The sequence below is a fragment of the Zeus faber genome (assembly GCF_960531495.2).
Source record: "Zeus faber genome assembly, chromosome: 5".
Taxonomy (NCBI): domain Eukaryota; kingdom Metazoa; phylum Chordata; class Actinopteri; order Zeiformes; family Zeidae; genus Zeus; species Zeus faber.
The window spans coordinates 35783871-35797088 of NC_137192.1; the positions used below are offsets into that span (position 1 = coordinate 35783871).

Below are 13218 nucleotides of genomic sequence, written 5' to 3' on the forward strand. Positions count from 1 at the left end.
GAACACCAGTCGCGCTGCCGCATTCTGTATCAGTGGCTGGAACTCTGTGCAGTGGCTTCACTGCACAGGCCTCAAGCCTGTTAAGAGGGCGTTGCAGTAGTCGAGACGGGACATCACCAAGGTTTGTAGCAGCAGTTGAGTGGCATATTGGGTCAGGTACGGCCTGACTTTTCGGATGTTGAATAGTGCGAAGCGGCAGGACCGGGAGACGGCGGCAACATGGTCCGAGAATGTCAGTTGGTCATCAATAATGACACCAAGATTCCTTGCAGCCTTGGTAGGAACAAGAGATTAAGAGTCAATTTTAATATCAATGTCGTTATAAATACCTTGTTTGGCCGGGAAGACCAGCAGTTCCGTCTTTGCCATGTTTAGTTGAAGATGATAATCCTTCATCCACGTGGATATGTCAGCGAGACAATCCAAATCCGCGGGAAGGACAGATAGAGTTGAGTATCATCCTCATAGCAGTGATATGAAAAGCCATGCGAGTGGATGATCGGGCCCAGTGAGGTGGTGTATATGGCAAAGAGGAGGGGTCCTAGCACCGAGCCTTGGGGCACCCCTGTGGTGAGGTGGTGAGGCACAGACAGCTGGCCTCGCCATGTCACACTGAACAAGCGCCCAGTGAGGTAAGATTCCAACCAGGAAAGTGCACTGCCAGAGATGCCCACACTTGAGAGTATGGACAGGAGTATGCTGTGGTTGACAGTGTCAAAAGCAGCTGATAAGTCAAGCAGAATGAGAACCGAGGATTTGGCAGCAGCTCTAGCAGTTTTTAAGGCCTCTGTCACAGACAACAGGGCTGTTTCGGTGGAGCGACCACTTTTGAAGCTTTTGAAGTGTATCAAGAAGGTTGTTTCTTGACAGGCTTTTTATCTCCTGCTCTCCTCCAGTTCAGTATAACTGTAACTCACCGTGTGTGTGTGTGTGTGTGTGTGTGTGTGTGTGTGTGTGTGTGTGTGTGTGTGTGTGTGTGTGTGTGTGTGTGTGTGTGTGTGTGTGTGTGTGTGTGTGTGTGTGTGTGTGTGTGTGCAGGAACAGTTCTGTGCACATGGCGGCGTGCGCCTCCTGGACGTGCTGGAGCGTGTGTTTGCTCGCATAATGAGCAGCCCTGAAGGATCATGGGCAATGTACATCAGCAAGCCCACGCACCAGCAGCACCAGCTGCTGGTGAATGTGGCATCCAAGCACGGTATGTGTACACACACACACACACACAGATATATACTGTATATATATACATACTGTACATCGATCAGCCACAATGGAATCCAATGGTACATGTCAAGGGAAGCGGGGCATATGAGGCATCAGGTGAAGGGTGAGTTGTTGAAGTTGATGTGTTGAAGCAGCGTAAGGATCTGAGCCACTTTGACAAGGAGCACATTGTGATGCTGGACGACTGGGTCAGAGCATCTCCACAAGCACAGGTCTTGTGGCTGTTCCCGCTCTGCAGTGGATACTACCAAGTGTCCAAGGAAGGACGAGCGCTGAACCGGTGACAGGGTCACGGGGCCCAAGGTTCATTGATGCACGTTGGGAGCCAGGTCTAGTCCATCTGGTTCGATGCCACAGAAGAACAACTGCAGCACAAAGTGTTGAAAAAGTGAATGTTGCTGTGATAGAAAGGTGTAGAACACACAGTGCATGGCAGCTTGCTGCGTATGGGAGCTCACAGTGTCCATGCTGACCCCTGTCCACCCCTGAAAGCACCTACAATGGACACATGAGCATCACACCTGGACCATGGAGCAATGGAAGAAGATGGAGGTTTGATGAATCACCTTTTCTTCTACATCGTGCGGATGGGTGGGGTTAGGGTCTGATCCCATGGAGCATCTGTGGGATGTGCTGGAACAACAAACGCGATCCATTAGGGCTCCACCTCCAACTTCCAGGACTCTAAGGATCTACTGCTAACGTCTTGGTGCCACAGGGCACCTTCAGAGTCTTATGGAATCCATGCCCCCACGTCACAGCTGTGTTGGCGGCTGGAGGGGGAGCTACACAATATTAGTGGTTATTAGTGGTGCTTTTAATGTTGTAGCTGATCAGTGTATATAAAATATCTATTCTTAATTATTACAGGCGTCATGGACACCAAGGATGTGCTGGGGATGCTGGGAGAGATCCGACAGAGTCTGGACGAGGTCCCTTACTTTACTTTATTAAATTTTTTATTTTCCACTTTTAATATATTTAATATAACAAGGAATGAGCAGTCACTGTTATTACCTTGAGTCACCACTAGGGGCAACACAGGGTTGATACTTTGGCGAGGTAGAGTAGAGGTAGAGTTGATATAGAGTAGAGTAGAGGCAGAGTAGAGGTTAAGCCGATGTAGAGTAGAGGCAGAGTAGAGGTAAAATAGAGTTGAGGTAGAGTAGAGTCAAAGTCGAGTCAAGGTAGAGTAGAGGTAGAGTAGAGTCAAAGTAGAGGTAGAGTAGAGATAGAGAAGAGGTGGAGAAGAGGTAGAGTAGAGTCGAGGTAGAGTAGAGCAGAGTCGAGGTAGAGTGGAGGTAAAGTAGAGGTAGAGTAGGGATAGAGTAGAGGCGGAGTCGATGTAGAGTAGAGGTAGAATAGAGATAGAGGAGAGGTAGAGTACAGTCGAGGTTGAGTTAGAGTAGAGTGGAGGTAGAGTGGAGGTAGAGTAGAGTCAAGGGAGAGTAGAGGCAGGGTAGAGGTGCAGTCAATGTAAAGTACACTCAAGGTAGAGTGGAGGTAGAGTCCAGATAGAGTAGAGGCAGAGTAGAGTCAGTCTATATAGAGTAGAGTAGAGGCAGAGTAGAGGTAGAGTAGTGTAAAGGCAGAGTAGAGATAGAGTCGAGGTAGAGTAGAGATAGAGTCGAGGTAGAGGTAGAATCGATGTAGAGTAGAGGCAGAGTAGAGATCGAGGTAAAGTAGATTCAAGGGCAGAGTAGAGATAGAGAAGAGGTTGAGTAGAGTAGAGTAGAGTCCCCCCACCCCCCTCCCCTCCTCCTGTAAAGCGACTTTGGGTTTTTTGAATGGTGCTATACAAATTTAAGTTATTATTATTATTAGAGTAGAGTAGAGGCTTCCTCATTTGCAGCAAATCTGTGATTCCCATTCTCAATGAAAAAAATCGATCAGCAGATAAATGATGGATGAACAATCAATCGATCAGTTTGTCAACAATAGAACCGGTTGATCCCTGGCATCCTGCAGGTGGGCGTGCAGAGCTTCAGCGGCGCCGGCGGCTGCCCCACCCGGCCCGGCGCCGCGCGCAGCAGCGACTACGGGAAGCTGCTGGTGGTGCTGCTGATCATCGGCTCCGTCTGCAGCGTCATCATCACCTCCGGCCTCGTCTACATCTGCTGGCAGAGGCGGCCCCCCGCCAAGACCATGGTGAGTGATCAGGAGGATCGGGACAGGAGGGAGGAAAGGTGGGGTTTGGGTGGAGGAAGATAGAAAAAAAAAAGTTAAAAGTGGTGTAGTGGTGGTGTAGTGGTGTGGTGTGGTGTAGAGGTGTAGTAAAAATAAAGCAAAGAAATTTCAGAGATATTTAAAAAGTATGAACATTTTTCAAATATAAGGAAAAGTCAGTCGGACTTTACGTGTGTGTGTACAGTATACATGCTTGTATGCCAACACACACACACTCTCTCTCACTCCGCTCCATTTCAGTCTCGAGCCGAGGAGCTTCACTTTGTGGAGAACGGTTGCCACGACAACCCCACGCTGGACGTCACTGGTGACGGCCTGCCCGTGGAGATGCGGGAGGAGAAGAAGCCGAGCGCCAATGGGTCGGCAGGACGCGACGAGGGGGGCGGAGCCGACAGCCACCGCTGGCAGGTATCTGCCGTGATGATGATGATGATGATGATTTTTTTTTGTTCAAACGTACGAACAAACCATCATCTCTTCAGTCTTCCGTTCGTGTGCAGCGCCAGCAGCTAGTGTCAGCATTAGCATGTAGGCGGAGTGATACGAGGGACCAACCCAGGAGGAGAAGTAGTCGCCCGTGGCAACGGTCGTCATTCACAGGCGGCACTTATTATTCAAAAATGACTGAGCCCTGGTTGCTGCTATCGACCAATCAGGATCCAGGATTCCACATAGAGATAAATTTAAATAAAAGACATTTCTATTTGTACAGGTTTTTGTCAACCAGCCTGGCAGCGAAGAGGAGGAAGAGGAGCAGGACACACACCTCTGATGGAGAGAGAGAGAGAGAGGATGGAGGATCGATGGAGGATCGATGGAGGATGGATGGATGGAGGATGGATGGAGGGATGGATGGAGGGTGGATGGATGGAGGATGGATGGAGGATGGATGGATGGAGGATGGATCGATGGATGGAGGATGGATGGATGGATGGATGGATGGAGGATGGATGGATGGATGGATGGATGGAGGATGGATGGGTGGAGGATGGATGGATGGATGGATGGATGGATGGATGGATGGATGGATGGATGGAGGATGGATGGAGGATGGATGGATGGATGGAGGATGGATGGATGTATGGAGGATGGATGGATGTATGGATGGATGGATGGTGAGTCTGGAGAGAAGAGGTCAAAGGATTTATTGATGAACAGATGAGAAGAGAAGGAGAGGAAAGTATATATAAAAATTTATATATTTAGTATAAAAAACCAAAGATTATAAAACGAAGACGAAGTGGAAAGAAGAGAAGGAGATGGAGGGAGCAGGAGGACGAGCGGAAGGACGGAAGACTCGGAAGGATCGAGGACCGTCGAGTTGTCTAACCGGAGCTGCGCAACGCTCGGGAGGCGGAGTCAGTGGGAGGTGGACGATGACATCATGGGAAGTCAGACGCCCGGCTTGAGATGTGAAGCAGTGACGACGGGTCTGGCTGTCTGTCTGTCTGTCTGTCTGTCTGTCTGTGGTGCCAGGGGCTGGTTCACGCCTCCCTCCCTTCCCACCGCTCGTTGTGGGGTCATCCTGCGTCATTCATCCCGTGGGGCCGCATGATTTGGGCCTAAACGAAAAAAAAATGTTTATTATTGTATATTTTCATTCAAACGTTCACAATTGTTTGCTATCATTTGAGGTTTTTTTTTATTTATTAAAAAACAAAACCGAACCGCTCAGACTTCCAATCACAGTTCAAAGTCACAGAAATTCATGTCTGGCGACATTACATAGCGCTGGCTAATGCTAATATGCTTATATGCTAATGTGCTAATGTGATAATGTGATAATCATACCTGTCAACATTGGGATATAAAATTAAAGGAAATGGGGGGGCAGGGTGGGGGCGTAAGAGAGTGGTGCAGAAAGTCTCCCCGTCACACACGGGGCTTCCTTGTGTTTCGTTGTATCAGGAAACGGAGGAAAATAAATACAACTACAATGAAAACACACGGTTGTCATTGTTTTTGTCTGGGGGAACGGGGCCGCGCAGCGGAGCAGAGACGGCTCCGACGGCGCAGCCTCTACCGCCAACGTCGGCGCCAACCCTTTTTAAAATGTTATTCAAAGGAAGCTTTAAAGAGAGACGTGCGGGGGGGTTGACAGGTGTGGTGCCGACGTGCTTCTGGGACAGTGCTGGCTTGGCCCCGCCCGGTTTATCCCCGGTGCCACGCCTGATTGGTTCCCCATCGTATGTCACTGACGGCGCACAGAGGCTTTTCCTTTTGATGGAACAGAGTTTGTTTATTTTCGTTTGGGCAAGCGATGGACTGAGTGTTCAACTGCCCCGACCCCAAAAATAACGACTCATATCATCAACTGATATTTGAGTCATTACTGTTTTTTAATTATTGTGGTCATCTGTGTGATTGACTTCCACCATAAAGTTACAGTAAGATGTGGTAATAGAATATAAAATATAAATATTTAACATAGAATAACCCCATCTCTAATTAGATTAAGATGAAGATTAAGAAGATCAAGGAGGCAAAAGACAGTATAGGAGAAAGCTGGAGAAAAAACTCCAGCAAAACAACATGAGGGATGTGTGGAGTGGCATGAGAACCATCCCTGGGTTCCAGAAGACGGGTGGCATGGGGTTGGAGGGCCGTGCGGACCGGGCCAATGAACTGAACCTATTTTTCAATAGGTTTGATACTGCGGCCCATCCCCCACAAATCTCTGCTGCTGGCTGCTCAATAAGTACTGCCACTCTATCTCCCCCTACTCCTCCTCCTTACAGACCCCTTGTCTGCTCCTCACCGCCTCAATTCGCACCCACCTACTCCACCCCTCCCCCCTGCTCTACACCATGTCCTTCACAATCTGAGGACCCCACCCCTCCCCCAACTGTCACCTCTACAGTGTCCTTCACGCCTGACCTGGTGAGAAGACAGCTGACGAGACTCCACTCCGGCAAAACTGCAGGCCCCGACGGTGTATTTCCCAGGGTGCTTAAAGCCTGTGCCCCCCAGCTGTGTGGAGTACTCAGCCAAGTATTCAGCTTGAGCCTGCACCTCCAGAGGGTCCCTGTGCTGTGGAAGACGTCCTGCCTCGTTCCTGTGCCGAAGACGCCGCGTCCCAGCGGCCCTCAGGACTACAGACGGGTGGCTCTGACGTCCCACATCATGAAGAACTACGAGAGGCTTGTACTCGAGCGGCTAAGGCCTATGGTCAGGTCTTTCACTGATCCACTACAGTTCGCCTACCAGCCCCACCTGGGAGTTGAGGACAGCATCATCTACCTCAAGATTCAAGATTTTTATTTGTCACATACATATACATACTTCCATACATATATGCAGTGAAATGTAATGCAACGCACCCGGTGATAGCACACAATATGTCCTAGGAAAAAATAAAAATAAAAAATGTCTTTCTATAGGCCGACTAACTGACTCCTAAAACGTAATACAGTAAGTTGAATACTTATAGAATAAAATAAAAATATATAGAATAACATACAATAAAAAGAAAAAGAAATAAAATGGAATAGATAGAAGGAATATGCCTATGTATATACAGATATGTGCATTTAAAGTGGCATGTGACTTAAAGTGGCATGTGAATGTGAATAGTGTGAGGTAGTGTTTGGGATAATACAGCACAGTATACAACAGTACGGCGCAGCAATACGGCATCACGAACAACCCTGAACAGTGATACAGTATGCGGTACAGTATGCTACATAGAGTACAGTAGGTAGTGGAGCCTAGTGCATGGCTCAGTTAGGACCCCTGGTGAGGTCAGCGTTGACAGTTCTAATGGCTTAAACAGAGTCTACACTCATCTGGACAAACCGGCGAGTACTGTGAAAGTCATGTTCTTTGATTTCTCCAGTGCTTTCAACACCATCCGTCCGGCTCTACTGGGTGAGAAGATGGCTGCGATGCTGGTGGAGGCCCCCATCGAGTCCTGGATTGTTGATTACCTGATGGGCAGACCACAGTATGTACGCCTACAGAACTGTGTGTCTGACAGAGTAGTCAGCAACACAGGGGCCCCACAGGGGACTGTCCTCTCTCCCTTCCTCTTCACCCTCTTCACCTCTGACTTCAACTATTTAACGGAGTCCTGCCACCTTCAGAAGTTTTCTGATGACTCAGCAATAGTTGGTTGTATTAAAAAGGGTGATGAGAGTGAATACAGGACTGTTGTGAGCAACTTTGTCACCTGGAGTGAGCTGAACCATCTGCAGCTCAATGTGACGAAGACAAAGGAGCTCATAGTGGATCTGAGGAGGGCAAAAACATCTGTGACTCCTGTTTCCATCCAGGGGGTCCCCGTGGACACTGTGGAGGAGTACAAGTACCTGGGGGTGTACTTCAATAACAAGTTGGACTGGACCAGAAACACAGAGGCAGTCTACAAAAAGGGCCAAAGCCAACTCTATTTCCTACGGAGGCTGAGGTCCTTTAACATCTGCCGGACGATGCTGAGGATGTTCTATGAGTCTGTTGGGGCCAGTACCATCTTCTTGATGTCACATGCTGGGGCAGTGGGCTGAGGGTCGCAGACAACAACAGACTCAACAAACTAATCAGGAGGGTCGGTGATGTCGTAGGAGAGGAGCTGGACACCCTGACGACTGTGGCAGAGAGGAGGATGCTGTCCAGGCTTCAGTCCATCTTGGACAATGTCTCACACCCTCTCTACGACACACTGGCCCAGCAGAGGAGCACCTTCAGCAGAAGACTCGTTTTACCCAGATGCACCACAGAGCGTCACAGGAAATCATTCCTGCCTGAGGTCATCAACCTCTACAACGCCTCCCTCAGAGAGTCAGACACCACCTCTCTGTAACCTGACCTCAAAACACGGACTTCCACTTCTGCACTTTCTTCTTTTTGCACATTTTTAACTGTACATTTTACACTCTATATAGATATGTTTATAACTTAAAGATATGTTCATATATATATTTATATATAAATGTTTCTTAGTAATTACTATATGTTGTATGTAAATATGTTGTATGTAAATATGTTGTATGTAGATTTGGAGCTGTAACAAAAGTAATTTCCCCCTGGGATTATTCAAGTATTTCTGATTCTGATTCTGAGATACCTAAACTGAAGATATATCGACTAACACTCCAGACCAGAAGGTGGCGGTAGTGTACCATGAAGTTGTTGGTCAACCACCATTAACAGAAGCAGAAGAAGAAGAAGAAGAAGAAACAATGGCCGAGCGACTCCCCCTTTTCACTGTTTGTGTACAAGAGAGAATCGTTGCTGCGCTTGAAGAGGTTTTATTTGTCTGTGAAAAGGTAAAAGTAGCTAAAGAAGTGAGAGTTTTATTGAGCGAGAAACTGGCAGCAGCAGACAAAGACATTGTCAGACATTTAGAAGAATCTGTGGTGGATTGTGAGAACAGACTGGGGCGCTCGAACCAGGAGCTCTGCAGGCTGAACAAACTACTGTATTTAATACTGACACCTGAAGTCAAGCTACACAGAGCAGGTCTGTATGAAGAGACACTACTTTATGACATACATCTATCTGTCTGTCTGTCTGTATGAAGAGACACTACTTTATGACATACATCTATCTGTCTGTCTGTCTGTATGAAGAGACACTACTTTATGACATACATCTATCTGTCTGTCTGTCTGTATGAAGAGACACTACTTCATGACATACATCTATCTGTCTGTCTGTCTGTATGAAGAGACACTACTTTATTACATACATCTATCTGTCTGTCTGTCTGTCTGTATGAAGAGACACTACTTTATGACATACATCTATCTGTCTGTCTGTCTGTATGAAGAGACACTACTTTATTACATACATCTATCTGTCTGTCTGTCTGTATGAAGAGACACTACTTTATTACATACATCTATCTGTCTGTCTGTCTGTATGAAGAGACACTACTTTATGACATACATCTATCTGTCTGTCTGTCTGTATGAAGAGACACTACTTTATTACATACATCTATCTGTCTGTCTGTCTGTCTGTATGAAGAGACACTACTTTATGACATACATCTATCTGTCTGTCTGTCTGTATGAAGAGACACTACTTTATGACATACATCTATCTGTCTGTCTGTCTGTATGAAGAGACACTACTTTATGACATACATCTATCTGTCTGTCTGTCTGTATGAAGAGACACTACTTTATGACATACATCTATCTGTCTGTCTGTCTGTATGAAGAGACACTACTTTATTACATACATCTATCTGTCTGTCTGTCTGTCTGTCTGTATGAAGAGACACTACTTTATGACATACATCTGTCTGTCTGTCTGTCTGTATGAAGAGACACTACTTTATTACATACATCTATCTGTCTGTCTGTCTGTCTGTATGAAGAGACACTACTTTATGACATACATCTATCTGTCTCTCTGTCTGTATGAAGAGACACTACTTTATGACATACATCTATCTGTCTGTCTGTCTGTATGAAGAGACACTACTTTATGACATACATCTATCTGTCTGTCTGTCTGTATGAAGAGACACTACTTTATGACATACATCTATCTGTCTGTCTGTCTGTATGAAGAGACACTACTTTATGACATACATCTATCTGTCTGTCTGTCTGTATGAAGAGACACTACTTTATGACATACATCTATCTGTCTGTCTGTCTGTATGAAGAGACACTACTTTATGACATACATCTATCTGTCTGTCTGTCTGTATGAAGAGACACTACTTTATTACATACATCTATCTGTCTGTCTGTCTGTCTGTCTGTCTGTATGAAGAGACACTACTTTATGACATACATCTATCTGTCTGTCTGTCTGTATGAAGAGACACTACTTTATTACATACATCTATCTGTCTGTCTGTCTGTCTGTATGAAGAGACACTACTTTATGACATACATCTATCTGTCTGTCTGTCTGTATGAAGAGACACTACTTTATTACATACATCTATCTGTCTGTCTGTCTGTATGAAGAGACACTACTTTATTACATACATCTATCTTGGTTGTGGCACGGTGGTGCAGTGCATTGTACTGCTGCCTCACAGCAAGAAGGTCCTGGGTTCCATTCCCACCTGGGGCGCTGTTGGCACCATGCTCCGGTGGGTTATCTCCCAAACAGGAGCCTTTCTGTGTGGAGTTTGCATGTTCTCCCCGTGCTCACATGGGGTTTCCTCCACCTCACGTCAGTAAGGACCCCCCTCAAAAACATGCACACATCATGGTGTGACCAGCGATGGACACTCATCACCTGGTCCCCGGGTGCGTCCACGTACGCTGCCCACTGCTCCTGGCTGTGCCCCCCGAGGAAGGACAAGCCAGGATGGTTCAATGCAGAGAATCCATTTCACCGGCACCATCAAAAGCATGTGTGTGTGTGTGTGTGTGCAAGCATGTGTTGTAGTGTGGTGTGTTGCGTGACTAATAAAGACTGTTTCTTCTTCTTCTTATCTGTCTGTCTGTCTGTCTGTCTGAAGAGACACTCTACTTTATTACATACAGCTATCTAGCCGTCTGTCTGTCTGTTTCTGTCTTATCTATATACTTGTCTGTCTGTCTGTGTATCTATCTGTCCATCCATCTGTCTGTCTGTCCTTCTGTCTGTCTGTCTTAGGGAGAAAAATAAATAATTAAGAAGGACCGAAAAATCTAAATCATAAACAGTATGAATCCAGATATATGATAGAATGTAACGCTTTTATAAAATGTATGGAGCAGAACGGGATGTGTGACGATCAAAGACTCTGTTTACACCTGGCATTAACATGCGTCTTCACATGTGTCCGGAAAAGTGGTTCCCAACCTTTTCGGACTCACGGCCCACTTGAAAATCTGTTGGTGGCACATCCGACTATAAGTTATACGGGAGCCAAACAGTGCGTTTTCAGAGGATGTGTATTTTAACAATCATATGCATTGTCATACATACAGTGCAGTAGTGGTAAAAGAAAAAATGAGGTGGGTTAACAATAACCTTATATCTATGTAACTTTTGTGTAACGTTCGTAACGTAAAACTAACAATAACAGGAGCACATGAATATGAACTCACCTCATGAGAAGGCTGCTGCTGCATGGCAGACACCCAGTGCTTGATGTCTGGTTTCAGGGACGACAGTCTCAGGTGAAGATCTGGATCAACATTCAATTTATTCCTGTATTTCATCTTCGATGCCACAAGCGCCGAAAAGGCATTCTCACAGAGATACGTCGTCGGGAAAGGCATCAGAAATCACACAGCTCTGTTGGAAAGATTGGGATACTCAGAAGCAACATGAAGCCAAAGTTTATCAAGTACTTCTGTGAGAAAGCCAGTTTCAATGCGCTGTCGATGGAGAGATCCACGAGATTGTCCTTCTCTTTTGTGCTCAGGCCTGCAAGGGTTTCATCACTGTGGCTGGCGAAGGGGTTTTCGATCCAGCTCCACTGCACAACTTGGGATGGTGAAGTATTCGCACAGCTTAGTCCTCAAACCATGCAAGTGCTGTTTGATATGATTGATCATTGTGACGGGAAGCCGCATTTCTTCCTTTTTCAAAAAATCAGATAGATTCTCAAACGAGTCAAAGATTGCCCGGTTAACTCGCCTGGCCCACATCTTAATTTTTCTCATGGTCGCTTCTATTCTTTCTGGAGATTGAAAATCGTCACTGCTTTTCCTTGGAGACTGAGGTTGAGTCTATTTAAGTGTCTGAAAATGTCGGTCAGGTATCCCAATTTAACCAGCCACTCAATCACTGTAGCTATGTGCGAGTTCAAACTTTATGTCGAGAAAAAACACCCTCACCTCATCACGCAATTCATAAAGTTGCATACCCTCCCCCTTGAGAGCCACCGAATTTCAGTGTTAGAAAAATTCTTCCGATGAATGCCCTGTTTTCTAATAAACAATGAAGAGGAAAAGGTTATTGGTCTCAAAGTGAATTTGTTAGAGGCCTTTGGAGAAGGCCTCTAACACGCGATGATGCAGAATCCGAAGACCACTAGCACACTAACAATGACAGCTACAGAGGTTATTATGGACACTTCCACTGGCCAAACCATGATTCAAAGAGGCCAGTGAGGGAGGTGTCAATGCCGGAATTTTCCACCAGTTCATCAGCTAATGTTGTGAGCCCATGCAATGCCTTGGTCAACGAGCCATCTGGAGCGTTGTTGTTGGGAATGAATGTACAACACATCAACCCGAACATCACGCATACCCCACCCTTCTCAGCTAAGAGCATGTCTAATGCCATTCTATTCTGCCACGCCATTAGACTAGTAGCTGCCATCTGTTCTGCCAAGTTTAAGTGTGTTTTTAAGTTCCTCTGTTGGTTGGAATAGATATAATTGATCCAGTCCACATTCTTATTTATCGTGGACCACCAGAACAGTACAGATTCAAAACCTGCACCTATTTGATTTCTAGCTTTGAACTCGTCAAGTACCCCTCTGGGAACTCCAGCAGCGTCGCAATAGTGTAGCGTAACAGAAGCTGCTTATGGTCACTGCCCATCTCGTCACATAAAACGGAAAATAAAGGTGATTGCAGTGGGCGGCTTTTGATGAAGTTGACTCTGACCGCCTCATCTAGAACAGTCTTTAGATATGCAGCATATTCTTTACAGCTGGTGCTGCTCTATGTATACTGCAGTGGACAGATTCTATGAATGGAGCCACAGCTTTCACCAGGGTGATGCCTCCACTGTGCTGGCCCAGCATCGCACGGGTCCCATCAGTGCTCACTCCCACACATATGGAGCCAATCAATCCCTTTTGAAACTATGAACGCGTTCAGAATGTCACAAATGGCCTCAGCAGTTGAACGCGTCGGTAAAGATTTGCAAAGCGGGAACTCTTCTTTTATATCTCCATTG

General features: G+C 46.2%; 1 protein-coding gene across 1 annotated transcript in view; it reads left to right on the forward strand.

Moving 5' to 3' along the window:
* The window catches only part of podxl2 (podocalyxin-like 2), a gene marked incomplete at its 5' end in the record, with an annotated part of 15246 nt that extends 11008 nt beyond the window's left edge, over positions 1–4238 (forward strand). Inside the window, 5 exons of the mRNA XM_080001202.1 lie at positions 1039–1195; positions 2092–2153; positions 3190–3369; positions 3649–3816; positions 4121–4238. Of these exons, the coding sequence (XP_079857328.1) occupies positions 1039–1195; positions 2092–2153; positions 3190–3369; positions 3649–3816; positions 4121–4180 (627 nt within the window). The 3' untranslated portion in view covers positions 4181–4238. The remainder of the gene's footprint in view (positions 1–1038; positions 1196–2091; positions 2154–3189; positions 3370–3648; positions 3817–4120) is intronic.
* Positions 4239–13218: the final 8980 nt, after the last annotated feature.